Source organism: Jaculus jaculus, chromosome 13 (assembly GCF_020740685.1).
Source record: "Jaculus jaculus isolate mJacJac1 chromosome 13, mJacJac1.mat.Y.cur, whole genome shotgun sequence".
Classification (NCBI taxonomy): Eukaryota; Metazoa; Chordata; class Mammalia; order Rodentia; family Dipodidae; genus Jaculus; species Jaculus jaculus.
Window position 1 is genome coordinate 34,437,699 of NC_059114.1, and position 17,962 is coordinate 34,455,660.

General features: G+C 45.8%; 1 protein-coding gene across 5 annotated transcripts in view; it reads right to left on the bottom strand.

The window, feature by feature from the left end:
• Ablim3 (actin binding LIM protein family member 3) overlaps positions 1-17,962 on the bottom strand; it is a 128,358-nt gene that overhangs the window by 25,579 nt on the left and 84,817 nt on the right. For all 5 annotated transcript variants that reach the window (XM_045132529.1, XM_045132528.1, XM_045132526.1 and 2 more), the window contains exons 9-10: positions 5,385-5,443; positions 2,484-2,555 (exon numbers count right to left, since the gene is read on the bottom strand). In XM_045132529.1, coding sequence (XP_044988464.1) covers positions 2,484-2,555; positions 5,385-5,443 — 131 coding nt within the window. The remainder of the gene's footprint in view (positions 1-2,483; positions 2,556-5,384; positions 5,444-17,962) is intronic.

Here is a 17,962-nt window from a genome sequence, read left to right on the forward strand (position 1 = left end):
CAGTTCTGATTATAAGACAGGCTCTACCTCAAGTTTTTTAAACTTTAACTGTAGAGTTATAGTATCCTTGTTCTTGGGCTGGAGAGATGGCTCAGCCTGCACTTGGCTGCAAAGCTTAATGATCTGGGTTTGATTCCTCAGTACGCATGGAAAGCCAGATGCACAAGGTGGCATATGCATCTGGAGTTCATTTGCAGTGGCTGGAGGCCCTGGCAAGCCCATTCTCTCCTTCTTCCTCTCTCTACTTTCAAAATAATTAAAAAAACTTTTTTAAAAGAAAGCTGTGTTTTATAGCAAAGGGAAATGAGCCTTGAGCTTCCAGGTGGCTTTTCCTGAGCCAGAGCTCTTGAGCCTCATGGGTTAGAAGTCAGCTTTAACTTGCATAACCAGGAATGAAGTGGACATTTGAGGTTGGTCCAAGCCAAGACACCTGAAGATAATCTGGAAGTTAGCGGGGATGGGGTGGAAAAAGTTTGAAAGTTTGGAAGAGCTTGCCTAGTTCAAACTTACTAATGATTTTACTTTAATGTAAGTCCCAAGTGCCTATGGACATTAAACTAATATTCCATCTTTCTGCCTTTTATTGCATGTCCCAAAGTGGATTGATAGATTTTTTTTTTTTTTTGGCCAACTTTGGAAGCCAGGTTTGGAATGGTCTGACTTAAACATGATACGACAGACATATGACAGACTGAACACGAAGCATCCTAGGGGTGGAGGAATGTGTAGAAAGGAAGACTCGGATGGGAAGGTGGTTACAGGTCTCTGGGCAAGCCCCTGGTTGGAAGACAGGAATGCAGATACCCACAGTCACCACTGTTCATCTGTGGTAGAGCTGCTTTTCACATGGGTAGCTCTAGTGTATGTCCTCCAGGACCCCATGGTGTACATCAGCCATTATCAGGGCCAAACTTAATCCCAGAGGTTAATGAAGCTGCCCAGCTCCTCAGCTGGTGACTAACAGTATTCCAGTGAAGGCAGTGGCTTCCTGAACCCTCATATCCTGGTAACTCCCTTCTAAAGACTTTTGCACACTTGTCAATAACTTCTTACAGTGTAGGTTCTGAAATTAAACCCACTGATTCTATTGTGGTCTGGTCCCATTTAGGTTGTTCAGGGCATGTTTTCTCTTTTCTTCTGGCTATTTTTTTTTTAAGATAGGGTCTCATGTAGTCCACGGTGGCCTCTAAATCACTATGTAAGGATAACCTTGAACTTCTGATCCAACTGCCTCCGCCTCAAGAGTACTGGGATTACAAGCGTGTATTGCCACCCCCAGTTTCTCAGCACTGGTGTTCAAACTCAGGGCCTTGTGCCTGCTAGGCAGGTACTCTGCATCTGAACTACAGCCCCAGCCTTCTCTTTTGTTCTGGACAGGAATCTTTTTTTTTTTTTTTTTTTTTTTTTGGTTTTTTGAGTTAGGGTCTCACTCTGGCTTTGGAATTAACTATCTAGTCTCAGGGTGGCCTCAAACTCACGGCGATTCTCCTACCTCTGTCTCCCAAGTGCTGGGATTAAAGGCATGCGCCACCACGCCCAGCTGGACAGGAATCTTAATGAGTGCAGCCTGTGGTCAGAGCAGCTTGTCTTGGCTGGCATATACAAAGTCCTGAGGTAAATCCCCAGACCACAAAAACAAAACAAAACAAAACAACAACTACAACAAACTTGTCTTCTTTGACAGCCACATGGTCATACTGAGTCAAATTGGACTTGGAGGCGAGAAAGTCTTGTCCTTTTGACCAGGTGAAGAAAAGAAAGGAAATAGGCTTTAGTGGATGTTATCCGGGAGTCAAAGGGGAAACTGGATGTGATTTTGAGTCCTTCTGACCTAACCATGGTGTTGGGACCTACCCAGGGCTGGTGCCTTTGGGGACTGTGTGCAGACTTCTAGCCTCAGGGGTGGGTTCACTGCTCTCCATCTCCCCCACATTTCTGGTCTTGGCTCCTTTGCCTTGTGATTATTCCTGAAGCCCATCTCAGCACTCCCTGGCCTTCCTTCTGATGTTTCTTTAGATCTGAGCTTCAGTGTTTCTTCTCTGAGATGCCTTTTCCCACTTGGCCACAGATGGGCAGGAGCCTCCGCAGCATCGTCAGGGAGCACCGTGCTCCCTCCCCGCACTTGTCGCAACTATGGCTGACTATTCACGGCTCGGATGTCCAGTGTCATGGAGGCAGGCCTTGTAGGCACGAGGTCCATGGTGTTCACCACCGTGTCCCCAGCAGAGCGCAGTGCTAAGCACCCAGCACACACTCAGCACACACGTACTGAATGAATAAGTGTATAAACAAGGGACCCCTAAGGTCATCTAGCTCGAGCCTCATCACTTCTGTAACATTCCTGGTAAAGGATGAGTCTGAATTCAGTTCAGATACCTGCAAGGAAAGTACTCTGTTCCTGAACAGTTTTCTTTAAATTTATGTATGTATGTATGTGTGTACGTATGTATGTGCAAGTCAGGGTGCTGAGAAGTAATACATACACAAATGACGCGGTTGGGTGAACCGATGCTGGATCCAGGGGGAGAGATGGAAGTTTCAGATGTCCGTCTATGCTGCGGGAGAGATGAAGACAGAGGGGTGAGAAGCTGAACCCCAGCAAGCTGAGGAGGGGTCAAGTGGTGCAGCATGCAGTTACTCAGGCATGTTAGGAATACTGTTGAGTACTTTGCTTAGTCTGTCCTTTCTCTTTATCCTCTGCCCTTTTATTTATTTATTTATCTATTTTTGTTTTTGATTTTTTCGAGGTAGGGCCTCACTCTAGCCCTGGCTGACCTAGAAGTCACTATGTAGTCTCAGAGTGGCCTTGAACTCTCAGTGATCCTCCTACCTCTGCCTCCCAGGTGCTGGGATCAAAGGTGTGCGCCACCAGGCCTGGCTCCTCTGCCCTTTTAATCAGTGTCTGAGTGTGAATGAGATTCAGTATGTCGAGGACTTCAGGGTGCTGGGCAGAATATGAGGTTATTTTCTAGATATTTGTAGCTAGCTTTTTTTTTTTTTTTTTTTTTTTTTTTTTTTTCTGAGCAAGGGTTTCACTCTAGCCTAGGCTGACCTGGAATTCACTATGTACTCTCAGTGTGGCCTCGAACTCACAGCGATTCTCCTACCTTTGCCTCCCGAGTTCTGGGATTAAAGGAGTGCACCACCACGCTTGGCTTAGTAGCTAGCTTTTTAAATAGAAGTTACTCATAAAATCTTTTCATTTTCAGTTATACCAACCAATAATGTATTTATTTTAAATGAATGAAGTTGCTTAGTATTCATTCCTTAGTAGCTTATTCAAAATGCCAAAGTGGGTAAAATTTCAAGTAGTTGCACAATCTGCTGATTCTTTGTACTGTACCCTTGGTAAACAGCTGCCTCTGTGTGACTATGACTCCCCCAGCAGAACACAATGATGTCACTTCTCTGTGCAACTTGCAGTGGGTCAGTCAGAGGATTGAATCAAGTGCCACTAGGAAAATCTGTGTGACTCTGGAGTTTCAGATTCCTGGTGTGCAAAATTGAAAGGGCTGGGCTTCAGCATGGCTCACCTCCCTCCCCATCACTTCCTCATTTTAAAGCATCCCTAGTAGGCGTTAGAGCGACATTTTCTAAACATAGATGTGAATTTGGGATGGCTCTGGGAAGATGGAGGAGAAACATTGTATAATATTGAGTCATAGCATGAGAGTAATGTAATATTTGATTTCAATCCTGATTAGCTCAAGGAGGACTCTTAATTTGGTGCTAATACATTTCAACAGCTGCCTCAATAATGTTTCCCTTTTGTAATAGAGTGCTAGTAACATTAACTAGAATTTTAACGATTTATTTATTTATTTATTTATTGTTCATTTTTATTTATTTATTTGAGAGTGATAGAGAAAGAGGGAGGGAGGGAGAGAATGGGCGCACCAGGGCTTCCAACCACTGCAAATGAACTCCAAACGTGTGGGCCCCCTTGTGCATCTGGCTAACGTGGGTCCTGGAGAACTGAGCCTCGAACCGGGGTTCTTAAGCTTCACAGGCAAACGCTTAACCACTAAGCCATCTCTCCAGCCCTTTAACAATTTATTTTTAAGAACTATTCCATTGTCCTTGGGTTTTTAAAAATATTTTATTTATTTATTTATGGAGAGAAAGAGACAGATAGAGAGAAAGAGAGAATGGGCTCATCAGGGCCTCTAGTCACTGCATACGGACTCCAGACACATGTGCCCCCTTGTGCATCTGGCTTATGTGGGTCCTGGGGAATAGAACCCCGGTCCTTAGGCTTTGCAGGCAAATGCTGTAACCGCTAAGCCATTTCCCCAGTCCCGGATTTTTAAATTTATTTATTTATAGCAAGCATTGCTGGTTTCTATTTAGTAATTTTTGGAAGCAACTCCAAAGAAGAGGAGGCTGAGAAAACAAAAGAACAACTGAGTATTCTTGAATCTTAAATGGGACAGGAAAAAAAATCAGGTTTGGCTCAAAAGAAACATCACATTCTGCATTAGCAAACCAGTTCCCCCACAAAATTTGTATAAAATGGATGAAACAGCAAAGAACAGTTAGCTAGCTGGTCGTGAGCTTTAAGTTAAGGAGACTTTAGCAGGTAACATAATAGACTCCCATGGGGTCAAATAGATAGCAGGGGACCAAAGATCAAGGCATGATGCAGGGTGTATTGATCTCTGCCCCTCCCCCCAGCACCCACTCTGTGCAGCTAGGGGAGCCCAGGAGCTCTCCCCTGCCTGCAGCCTGGCAGACAAGGTTCAAAGGCCTTCTTGGCAGTTTCCAGAGCCCAGCAATTCAGAGGGTCCAGGGCCTCAGCTGGTGTGGTGTGGGCCTTGGTACACTGTTGTGCTTCTGCCTAGTTGCTGGCAAATTGTCACCTTCTCTAAACTCCATTTTCTCACAGGCAAGGTGGAAATACAGTTTCTTGCCCCATCTGTCCCAGGAGGTTAGAGGGGTCAGGTCAGACCTTGGCTGTGAAGATGCTTTAATAAACTGTCAATTACTCTGACAATATTAACTGTAGTTATTAATAAATAACCTGAATCTAGGGAAAAATAATGGCCTGGGTGCCTCATTTTGGCTGTCATCTTAGCCAGCCTTGGTAAGGTTATAATCTCATTTGCCTCAAACACACTTGAAACATCATGTGAAAAAAAAAAAAAGAAAAATCAAAACAGACAAAAACCCTCACGTGCATACAGTGACCCGCTGTTTTCCAAGTGCTATCCCATTCAGTGTTGCCATCCCTCCAGAGCCCCTGGGCGTGCTTCCAGTCAGGAGAGCGCGGCACGCTGGGCGTGGGTCTGCTCAAGATGCACTGGGCACTGACGCCCAGCGTCTTCAACCTGTGGCAGGGGTGGCAGGGAGGACCGCCGGGCTGCCATCTTTCTGAGCTCACTTACCTTCAGTTTCTTCTCTGCACGGGCTGCCTGCTTGCAGATTGGGTGCCAAACCTCAGAACCTAAGGGACCGGGACAGTGACAAAGACTTTGAGTCCTACCATCACTCAGAACCCTATTTCCACCGACTCCTTCGGCAGCATTCGCACCCTCCCATCACCCCAGCTTTGTCAGCTTCTTGCTGGCCTGGAGAGCCAGTGATGCCAACATCCCCACACATAAACTCTTTCTGTGTCCAATTCCTACCCGCTCCTCAAGGCTTATGTGGCACCCACATACAAACTTTCTTACCTGCCATCTGGGAGGGACTTGCCCCTCCTCTGGGCTCCATAGTCTAGGTGCCTCTTCACAGTACAGTCTTAGGTCACATTAGCCTGTGGATTTCCTACCCTAAGAAGATTAAGAGCGCCTTCTGGGCAGGAATGGGGCTTTACGCATTGCTTAGCCTGCCACGGGGTATGCATGGAGCTCTTCCCTTAGTGGTTCATGTTTGCAGGGTGAGTAGATGAGTGGATAACTGGCCGTGAGTGACACAAAACAGGTGTCAATGAATATTTGTTGGATGAGGGGCAGTGGGGGTGAAAGAAAATGACAGACTGGATGAACTTCGGCTTTCCTTTCTCTTCAAAGACGCGTGACAGACTTAGGAATATCAGAGCTGTTACATATAAGGGAAGGTGGTGTCATGGTGTATATTTTGCTGGAGAGCACTGTCTTGATCTGCTAATTCCTCAGAGACTCCAGATCCTTCAAATTTAGTACTTTAGTCTTGCTAATGTCCACATTTGATCATGAGTGGGAGGGGGTGTCCAGTTGGCCTAAACCTAAGAGGCCAGTTTGGAAAGGCATGAGTGACAGGTGGCTGGTCACATGTTGAGAAGCCCTATATTTTGCACATTCCCCAAAGAAGGGACAGGTGTCCTGGATTAGGAGGAAAAAATAGGGACATGTTATCCCTCTGGAGAGATTCCTCTTGTAACCAGCCCTAAAAGGAAAGGAGCCCGCAAATGGCTAGATTCCTGAGCATCCAGATGGCATTTGTTTGTCTGACTGTGTTTCTAGGATATGCTTTCCATGACGGCTTGTTGCTTAAAGCCCCTAAGGCTGGGATGCTGGCTCAGGGGCAGGCAATGGTGTGGAAGGAGAGTTGGTTAATCCCAAGTAGGAGCTTTGGGTTCTTTACTCCATCTCTAAGACAGCCTCTTGCTGAGCCCCCTGAGTAACAGTGAGGTGGGACTTAGATGCTCCTCTCTTGTGGCATAGGAGGGAACTGAATTTGTTGTCTTCCCACATTTTTGGAAGTTCTTTTCATTCAAGGAGTTCATCTAGAGTAAAATGCAATGGTTCTCAGAGCCCAGCAGAGGGCCTCTGGCTCTGTGGCTTGAGCCAGCAATCACAGGGAGTAGCCTACTATCAAGCAAGCTGTGGGTTGGGATCTTTCCTTTTGGAAGTTTAATTTCAAGAGCATTTCCTGTTCCTCTCTGAGTTGCTCCTGAATCTACCAGGAGTTGTTTATGACTGTGGCTTTGGCAGGAAACACATGTTCCAGGTCACTGTAGGAAGTGGATGAGGTGGTCACAGAGGTCTCAGCGGTCATGAGATTAAGTGAAAGACATTTAGGAGAAGCTCAGGCGGCAGAAGTCTAGGTGGGGGAAATGATGGTGGGGTGTGTGGGGCTCAGGTTAGAACAAATCTCTTGCTTTTTGACTCTGTGACATTGAAATATTTGATTTCAAATAAAACTGAATCACAAATGGCCATTGCTTCACTCTGTATACATGAAAGTGTGTTTATATAAGAATTGGGAGGGGAGGGGTGGACTTAAAAGACTGAAATAAAATGTAAGTAGAAATGAAAAAATAAAAAAAAGATTAATTTGGGAGTTGCTTGTATATTATATAAATAAAAGTTTTTTTTTTTTTTAAGTTGCTGGTAGCTAGCAGTAAACAGATAAAGGTAAGAAAATGTGATTTTTTTTTTCATGAGGATGTCCCTGAAATTAAGGTCTGCTGAACAGCCCAACAGTATGAGTTTAATAGAGAACTTAATACTCAGAGGGAAGAAGATGGACATTCTCTTCTGTAGACTTTATTACCAATTATGTCTGGTCTATGTGTGTGTTATAAGAATGACTGGTTGGCTGGGTGTGGTGGTGCACGCCTTTAATCCCAGCACTCGGGAGGCAGAGGTAGGAGGATCGCTGAGAGTTCAAGCCCACCCTGAGACTACAGAGTGAATTTCAGGTCAGCCTTAGCCAGAGTGAGACCCTACCTTGAAAAACAAACAAACAAACAAACAAAATGACTGGTTGGATCTTACTTTTTGTTCTTCCTTTAAAATAGAGAAAAAGCAAGAGTAAGATAGTAACCAGAATGGGAGCAGGTGGGGCCCCTCAAAATTAGTGCCCAAGGAAGGGCGTTTGCCCTGGGAAGAGAAGTTGGAACAGAATGCTGAAATGTGTGTTTGTATATTTTAGTATCTCTGTGGGAAGAAGCTCCCATGTGCTTTGCAAGTCTTATAAAGTACAAGAGCCAAGGGAAGGAAAATTAACCCCAGAACTGAATGTTTTGTCTGTTTGAGGCTGAGCTCCTTGCCCCTGGAAGTATTTAAATACACACTAGGGAGAAAAATGCTCAGCAGTGATAATGTAGAGGAGAACTCATCATATACTAGTCAACTGATGGATTTTAACCAGTGGTCCCAATCCCTGGATTTTGCTCTTACCCTAACAGGTTTCTCCAGATAAAAGGAACAGTTATTTACCCTATGTAGTAATCCCAATGAGATTGCAAATACATTCATATCTGTGTATCTACTGGTATGTCTGCAGGGGCTGAAGACTCTCAATGAACACTCGCCAAGTGAATGAATAAACAAAAGAAACAGGGACATTGATATTAAGCCTGTTGGATGCCCCAAGCTTGGCCCATAGATTTGGACAAGTAGACAATCCAGGTTCTGATCTGACTGTTACCATTTCAGATTGAGTGTCTGTAAGAAAAGGAGATTGGGGTTGTGAGGACCAACTGTCTTATAGCCCGGCAAAATGCAGATTCTCAGGACCCCTGTAAAACCACTGATGCCACCTTCCTAGAAGTAGAGCCTGGGGACCTGAACTTCAGCAGCTCTCTGGGTAACTTATGACTCTAAACATATATAGAAGAAACAGAAGGCTAGATAGCAGACAACATTCCAGTTTAGTTGTTCACGATGCCATGGGATAAAGAAACCAATTTTACAAGGCAGAAATCTAACATCTTCTAAGAATGGGGTATTCTTTTGCTTGTCAGACTCCTGGTTCCATGAGTTGCTCTCTTATCCTTTGAAATTGTTACCACTGTTCCAGATTCTTTATTTGAAACTTACAGTGAAGATTGTAGGAGTGTTAGCCGAGAGGGGGGGGGGGAGGGAGAGACAGAGAGAGAGAGAGAGAGAGAGAGAGAGAGAGAGGAGACTGACTGACACCTGGGTCCCCAGCATGGCTCTCAGTCTCTCATGCTTAGCAGAGCCAGCAAGTAGCAGGTCGTGGTGCCTGAGCAGCTGCAGCACGCCCTGCACCTGCAGCGTTTGCAGCTGGCTGAAGGCTCACAGCCCCCTCCCTGTTGGACCTTGACATTCAATTTGCCAGGGCTTTTTTTTTTTTTTTTAAAGTGCTAGAGCTGGATCTCTTGCCATGGTCTTCAGTAGGCCCAGCAGGGAGTTAGAAACACAGTAATGACTGAAAAGTGGCCAGCTTGAAGTTCCTACTGGGCTGGGCCCACAGTGTGATTTTGAACATTTTTGAATATGAATGTTTTTAGACACAACAAGTTGGCCTTCCCCGTGGACCCTCCAAGGGCATAAGTTGTAGCTGTTTTCACTAGTTGTTGGTGGTTGAGTTTTGAGTCTGATTCCATGGGGAATTTTGCCTTATCAGGTTTCTTCTCTAGTTTTCTCTTGACTTTGGCCATAGCAAGTGAGGTTTCTCCACATCGTGCCTTTATAACAACAGCACCATGTATGTGACACGGACTGGCTCAGATCTTGGCTTTAAGATCCTTACTCTGATAAACAGAGGTGGTATATCCATGCAATGGAATAGCACTCTGATGTTATGACAAGTATGGGTGAACTTAGAAAATGTTAGGCTTAGAAAAGCCTGAAGACACAAAGCAGGTTGGTGGTTGCCTAGAAGTCAGAGGGAAGGAGGAATTGGGGACAAATGCTCAGTGGACACAGGGTTTCTTCTGGGAACTAGACAGAGATGATACTGCACAACATTGTGAATGAACCAAGAGCTACAAACTGTATACTTTAAAATGGCTAATTTGGGGTTGGGGAGATGGCTCATTGCTCAAGCTAGTGTTCAATCTCTAGACCCCACAGAGTAAGCTGGAAGCTGAGGCAGACTCTGTAATCCCAGAATGCTGACACTGATGTGAGATGGGAGGTGGAGACAAGAATTTCCAGAAGGAAGGCCATGGAAAGCACAGCAAACAACAGCAGAGCTAGAGGCCAGAGTAAGAAGCTGTGCCTTAGCTGAGATAGACAGGTAAGGATCGTCCCAAGAGTTGTCCTCTGTCCTCCATGTGTGTGCCATGGCACATGCACACTCAGACTTGAACACACACACACACACACAAATAACAAAACCAATTAAAAATGGTTAATTTGATGTTATGTGAATTTTATTTCACTAAAAAATTTCCCCACTGACCCACATTCCTAGATCAGGTGAACTGTTTCTACAGACCACAGGTAAGCTTCGGTTAGCTCTGCGGTGTGACAACATCACTGCCACCATCATCCTGGGTGACAGAAGTCTTCCCATGCATCAGTTACTCTATATACCATTTTAATGTAATATGCTATGAGGTTTATGTCCTGGTGAAATTGCTTTCTGAATCATTAGCTGCATTGTTTAGAGCAACTCAGTTACCGCTCTGTGACTTGGTTTCCCTGTCTATGAAATGGAGACTGAGCATCTCTGCTTTGTACTTCATTTTAGAGATTAATGAACTAATGCACGCATAGTGCTGAGGTCAGCATCCAAGTATAGTAGGCACTATGAGCTCATTTTTATTGTTATTAATATTCTCCCTCCACTTCCATCCACAAAGTACTTGGTGTACCAGGATATAGTTTAGGTGCAGGGAAAAGTCTCGGATAGAATGGAGGGACTCTGTTCCCCGGGAGCAGGGCCTGGGTGATACAGCAAGCAATGGCTGTCTGTGCAGGGCAGTCACTGAACAGCGGCCTGGCTTGGTTGCCAATGCACTTGGACTTGTGCCCGTGAATGCGGGAACCTTGAGAGAAGTGGGAGAGACTGGTTGTTCTGGGACTGGCACATTGAGGTGGCCTCGGCGCTCTATAAAGAGACAGAGGAAGAAAAATACCTGGTTACTGGAAAGCTAGGTGCCCTGAAGAGGCTCCGGCAGGGAGGAGCGAGGAGCCCAGCAGGACAGAGGCCTCGTCACTCTGCGGAAGTGCTAACTGATGACGGGGACGGTTGGGACCATAGTTAAAATGACCTGAGTGTTTAGGATGTGCCAGTGACCACATTTGTACTATTCATTCTTCCTGCCATTGCTATAACTCACATTTAAAGAATTTCTGTGTCTGGCCTCATGCTACATATATGCTTTATAACAATGGTACTTAAGTTAAAAAAAAAACAAAACTACTAACTGGCATTTACTGAGCCCATTTGCAGAGCCCTAATTTTTAAGTTGTTCATATATATATTTTTGAATGTGATGCCATTTTAATCTTTAACTAATATTTCTTTTTTTTTTGAGGCAATCCCAACAGACTGTCTTTTTTTTTGTCATAAATATTTTCATTTATTTGACAGAAAGAAAGAGGGAGAGAGAGAGTGAGAATGGGTGCGCCAGGGCTCTAGCCACTGCAAACAAACTACAGATGCATGCGCAACCTGGTGCATCTGGCTTATGTGGGTCCTGGGGAATCAAACCTGGGTCCTTCGGCTTTGTAGATGAATGCTTTAACTGCTAAGCCATCCCTCCAGCTCTGTCCTTTTGTTTTATGCAAAAGAGTGAGAGCAAGAGAGCACATATGTGTGTGTGTGTGTGTGTGTGTGTGTGTGTGTGCGCGCGCGCGCATGTGCTCATGACACACACTCACACACCCACAGAGACAGAGACAGAGAGACAGAGAATTGGCACACCAGGGCCTTCAGACACTACAGTTGAACTCCAAATGTATACACCCCTTATGCACATGTGCAACCTTGCACACTTGTGTCACTTTGTGCATCTAGCTTTCATAGGACCTGGAGAATTGAACATGTGTCCTTAAGCTTCGCAGGCAAGCACCTTAACCTCTAAGCCATCTCCCCAGCCTCCCTCCCTATTTTTTAGACAGGGTGTCATGTAGCTCAGGCTCCAGCTAGCTTTGAACTCACTCTGTAGCTGAGGCTGACCTTGAACTACTAACTCCCTTGCCTCTGGTTGCTCAGTGCTAGGATTACAGATATGTGCCACCACAATCAGTTCATGTGGTGCTGGGGATTGAACTCAGGGCTTTGTACCTGCTAAACAGCCATTGTACCCCTTGAGCTACATTCTTCAGCCTTAGGATTGGGTTCTTAATGCAGGGGTGGTTAGTTGCCATAAGCCAGCCCTGATGAATGCGCTGCATCATGGCACATGACCATCCTTGGGGGTTTGTCACAAGCTCAGATTGGCAAAATGGTGGTGCCCAGTTATGTACTAAGCCTGTGTCATGTGCTCGTCTGTGTGGTAGAGCGTAATCTCATTCCTCTTTAACAGATGGGGATGCTGGCATCCAGGGACTTTGGATGTCTTGACTGCTTGTCCATTTCTGTCTCTCCACTTTGGCCAGGTTCTGGGCATGTGGCCCAAGTCAGGCCCTTGGCGCCTCTCTGGGACTTTCTGCTGAGCCCAGTGGGGAATGTTGCCTCTCTGCGTAGCTGGTAGCTGAAGGCCGTCCCTGTCCTTCTTCCTGCCACATGGCAGCCCCAGGCCAAACACAAAAGGCAGCAGAGCCTTGAATCCCAGCACTCAGGAGGCAGAGGTAGGAGGTTTGCTGTGAATTTGAGGCCATTCTGAGAATGCATAGTCAATTCCAGGTCAGCCTGGGCTAGAGCAAGACCCTATCTTGGGCAAAAAAAAAAAAAAAAAAAAAGAAAGAAGCAGAGAGAAGAACTGCCTGATGCCGTTCACAGGTTCCTTAACACAGCTGTTCCTAGATGCTTTTCAGTCCTTGTGCCCATCAGCCAGTCATTCCCCTTCTACCTTGACATGGCCAAAGTTGGTTCCACCACCTGAAAAGTCCAGACTAATAAAACATCTTGTCAAGCTCAAACCAGAGGATCTGGCAACTCTTGATTCACCCCTCGGGCAATCTTGTTTCTCAGAAAATAGAGGAAGCAACCAGGGAAATTGCTGCTTGGGACCTAATTTTGACCAACATGAACAAATTGGCTGGTGCAGAAAATTTGACATGTAACTGGTGAGAAAAATGGCCCCATCACCTTTAGATGACCAAGCTAGAACCAGAATTTAGAAATACAAGCCTCAGATACTGTACTATAATATTTTCTATGTGAATCAAGATATTTGGTAGCCCTTAAAATTGTGAAAAAAACCGCTCACCAAAATTAAGATGTACTCTATATAAAGTAAAATATGCTTAGTACAGTCAGACTTTAGGAAATATCAATTTAGTACAAGAGCAGGATATGTTTGAAGAATCTAAAATTATGTAGCAGGATTGGGGAAACATAAGATTTAAAGTTTTTAAGCATAACTCCTACAACCTAAGCTGTCACTTAGAAAGATCCAATTTAAAGTAATAACACTGAACTATGAGATGATAGCAACCAATTCTACACTAGGGTCTCTACAAGTTGCAAGGGAAGGAGATTAAGACAGAGGGCTGCTGTGCTGCAACCCTGAACAACCAGAGGACCGTAGTGGACAGTCCTCTGGCCCAATGCACCTGTCTGAGACACTTGGCAAGAAAAGGAAGCCTTTGCTAAATGTCAGAGGCATTCATAGCTGCGCCAGGACACACTTCCTGCTGCCAAGGCCTTTGTATCATCTGAACTAAAAAAAATAATGTGGTGTGAAATAGCCTCAGCTCTACTGAGAAGGGTTTGGTGTACCTATCAAAACAGGCCTTGGGGTCCATGGGGATGTGTGTTAGCAGAGAACTGGGCTCTTTACTTTATTGTAGGACATGGACTCTGCAGAAAATTGGATAAAAGCTACAGAGAAACCTATCTGTATATGAAATTTGGCAAGCAATTTTAGGAGATCCACAGAGTTCAGAAAGCCAACTATGAACTTCTGCTTAAGAATATGGTACTAGGGCTGGAGAGATGGCTTAGTGGTTAAGCGCTTGCCTGTGAAGCCTAAGGACCCCGGTTCAAGGCTTGGTTTCCCAGGTCCCACATTAGCCAGATGCACAAGGGGTGCACATGTCTGGAGTTCGTTTGTAGAGGCTGGAAACCCTGGCGCACCCATTCTGTCTCTCTCTCCCTCTATCTGTCTTTCTTTCTGTCTGTCGCTCTCAAATAAACAAATAAATAAAATATTTAAAAAAAGGGCTGGAGAAATGGCTCAGCGGTTAAGCGCTTGCCTGTGAAGCCTAGGGATCCTGGTTCGAGGCTCGATTCCCCAGGACCCACGTTAGCCAGATGCACAAGGGGGCGCATGCGTCTGGAGTTTGTTTGCAGTGGCTGGATGCCCTGGCGCGCCCATTCCCTCTCTGCCTCTTTCTCTCTCTGTCTGTTGCTCTCAAATAAATAAATAAATAAATAAATAATTAAAAAAAAAAGAATATGGTACTATACAGAAGAAAACTTCTTTAAAGAAACCCTAACAAGACCGGCCAGCTAACCTTGGCCAATGGCATAACTGCTCTAATGCAGGGCCCTCTCAAAAGCGAGGACATTAGTAGTTTTGAGCTCACAGGGTTAGGCTAGATCGGGGCCTTCTGACACATTCTCATTGTTCCTGAAGTTTCCCTTTACTGTACTTTTTGTAGCTCCCCTCTGAAGTTTTCACTCAGTGGGTAAAGTGAGGTACAGTATGTAACACAGTTAATGCTCAAACAGTGTTAGTTTCTCAAGTTTATTATCGGCAGGACTTATACTTTATTAGAATATTTTCATTAGCAGCAGAGTTTGCCCCAGGATTCCATAATGAATTTGTTGAATATACAAATGATAACAGTGCTGTTTTAAAATGTGCAGCTGAACTTGTGTGCTTCTAGTATTGCTGTATTATATTCTTGGAATGGGACAAGGAGACCACATGCTGTAGACAGAAGACAGAAGGAAAAGACTTCCTCTTTTGCCTGGGTACAGACATATTTAGAACAAGAGCATGCATGGACCACATTTGGAGATTAGAAAGATCTCCCACTGGTCAGCAACCTCTATCCCTGCGAGTTCAGTGTAAAATTTTGCCCTGAATTTACAGCATTCTAGCTATTATTTTGCTGCACTAAAATCAGTGGCCTAAATTCCCGGTAAAGCCCAAATGAAGGGTTTGGATAACAAACAGATTAGAAGTCTGGCAAGCTTACAAACACAGTCAACAGATAGGATGCACAACAGAATTTAAAACAAAGGAAAGAAAACTTTCTCTGGTCTCCTGGGGCTCTGGCAGTTCTCCTCCAGACAGATGTCAGACTTCTCCCAATTAGAGCCCATCAGAGAGCCATCACTCAGCAATTACAACACAAACAAACAGACCAAGGAATCTCCAGAGGGGAGGGTCATTTGTCAGGAGCAGATTGTCCCACAACAGAACTGATGAGACTGTATGTATCATAAGCTTTGCAGGCACCCTACCACACCGTGTCCTTGTCCCTGGCCCCACCCCCACACTGCTCTACGAGGCTTTTGGCTCCTGCACACCCTTTCTGTCCTCTAGTGTGCATGAGGTGTATACTTGCTCTCTCTGCTTTCTGGACATGGATCATCTTTACACCATGCAGTGTGTCCTGGTGCTGGTGGGGCGGGGGGGGGGGGGCTTTGCACCTGCTGTTCTCACGGCCTCCACAACTCTTCCTCCCTCTTCACCCTCCCACCTCCTACTCGTGTTCAAGATCTTTGTTTAACATGCTCCTTCTTCAGAGGACTCTCCCCCTGCCTTAGACCCGTGGGCTTCTGACACATTCCCATTGTCCCAGAACTTCCCTGCGCAGCATTTTTGCAGTTGCTCTTTGACCTTTTGGCTTCTGTCTGATGAGTGCCAGTCTCCTCTTTCAGAAAGTAAACTCCACCAAGTGCAGCAAGCACGCCCACTTCACTCACCTTTGAACGGAGTACCCGGCACGCATCAAACAGCTGGCACACAGTGTGGCCTCCACTAGAATGATCAATGACAGACAGTTGTTTCTACCTTACTAGTCAGGGGAGGGAAGAGACCCAGAGACAGAGTCATTCTTCAAGGTTGCTGCTCATTAGGGGAAGTTCTGGACCTTGAACCTAGGATTCCTGGCTCTCATCTGGCTCCTTCCACTCCTGTACTGCCATTTCTGAAGGGTATCATATTGAGTCCTGGTGTTGTCACTTTGTAAGGGTGTCCAAGGTCCACCTTTCAGTGGCAGTGGAAAGGTGGTTGCTACCCCCACAAGACCCCCATAGCCCAAGTCAACATGACTGTAGCATCCCATGGCTCATTCCTGGCTCACTTAGCACTCCTCGAGGCAGAGGTCCTTGCATACCCTGCAATTACTCCTACTCTCCTGGGAGCCAGGAGGACAGGGGTGGGGATAATTAATGAGAGGGTGACAGCTCTTCCTCACTACCAAAAATATTTGCCACCTCCTGGAGGCATTTTCCTCATCACAGAGCTGCTGGCTTGACTCCATCACTTAACTCCCTCAACATCATGGGAAGTTGGGTCAGCAAAGAGCCTAAGCTCTGTGAGTTCCATCAGCATCCTGTTGTGTCTCCCACTGCTCAGCCAGCACTGGACACAAGCTGGGTGGTATGTTAAATGAACCATCAGTGAGCTTCCCTTGTATTGGAACATATTAGACTGGTATCTTATGGGGCAGTTACCAGTTTATTTTATAGATTATACAATCAAGGTCCAGAGGGCTAAGAGACTTGCCCAAGGTCAAAAACTTAGGAAGCAGCCAGGACTCATCCAGGGGCAGTGTGAGCCAAAGCACCAGTGAAGAAAAAGGAGGATTGGCAACTTAGGCAGTAAGGTAAGGATTACCCCGCGAGGCAAAAGTAGGAATGTGTGTCTGTTGAGGGGTGGGGGGACGGGCAAGTGTGCTCCCTAGGGAAGGGGAATGCAATGTTGTGCAGCAAATTTTCGGCCCAAATGCAAACTCTGCATTTCCATGGTGGTCAGGGTCCATGCAGACATCATACAGTTTGTTGGGACATAACATACAGAAATCCTGCAGCAGGGATCACTCAAGAATGCAGCTTCATGGAGGGCACTGGTACTCAGAGAGAGCTGCAAGCACCCCAGTAGCAGCCAGGGCCCGAGTCCGTGATTGGGTGGGGGGCAGGTGGAGAGAGCCAGGAGGGAGTCTTAGCCTGGTCCTGCTATGTCCCGCACCCAGGCCTCTTCCTTTTCCTAGGCTTACTTTTTTTTTTTTAACCAGCTAGGAAATGAAGGCAGTCGTTTTACAGCATAGAGGGGGACACCTTTGTGACAGTAAGTACTCACAGAATTGCAGATCTTCCCAATGATCTTCTCAGCTAACCCAACACAGGAACCCTTGGTCCAGCATTCCCAGCAGATGGCTCAGGCTTGTTGAATAGCTCTGGGCCAATAGTTATCAGCCAAGGATAATTTTCTCCTTTCACACACCCTGGGATATTTATCATTATCTGAAACAGGTTCAGTTATCAAAAATGGGAAGGGCATGAACTATTGCCTTTAAATGCTTAGAGACCAGGGGTGCCACTAAATACTTTATATTGCACAGGCCAGCACCCACACTAAGGAACTGTTTAGATCCCGAGGAAAACAGTGTTGTTGACAAACTCTGCTCTAGGCGCAGGGAACAAATTACAGCTCCCAGGAACTCAAGGCTGTGGGCATTTGTGGCAGGAAGACTACTCCCCATAACTGATCCCTGGCCTCTGCGTACATTCTGGGGGAGCTGCGAAAGACCTCATTCCTCTCCAAGAGGCTGCTCAAATCTCTAGCAACCAACCAACACCCCATAGTCCCTCAGTATCACCCATGATTTATCCCCCAGGCTTCATGGCATCTTTGTTTGTATCTGATCCCCTCTGGCTTGTCTGAGTTAGTGGTCTTCTCCCTGAAACCCCCTTTCCTCACATTGACCCCACCTGCTCTCATTCAAACCTCCTGGTGACAGAATTGGGTCTTTGGGGAGTGGCAGAGCTGTGATGACTGAGAACAGTGCCTTTCTAGGCTGGGCCCCCGGGGTGGCCTTTCTCCTTCCTCCATGTGTGGACACCACACTCCTGCTTCTGGTCTCTCTGTAGTCTTCCTGGCCCACCAGAATGTGAACAGCTATGGATTTAAGTGCTCTGCCAATGCCTTTCTTGCCAAAATAGATTGAACCCCTCTGAAACTGTGACCCAAAAGAAATACTTTCTACCTTAAGTT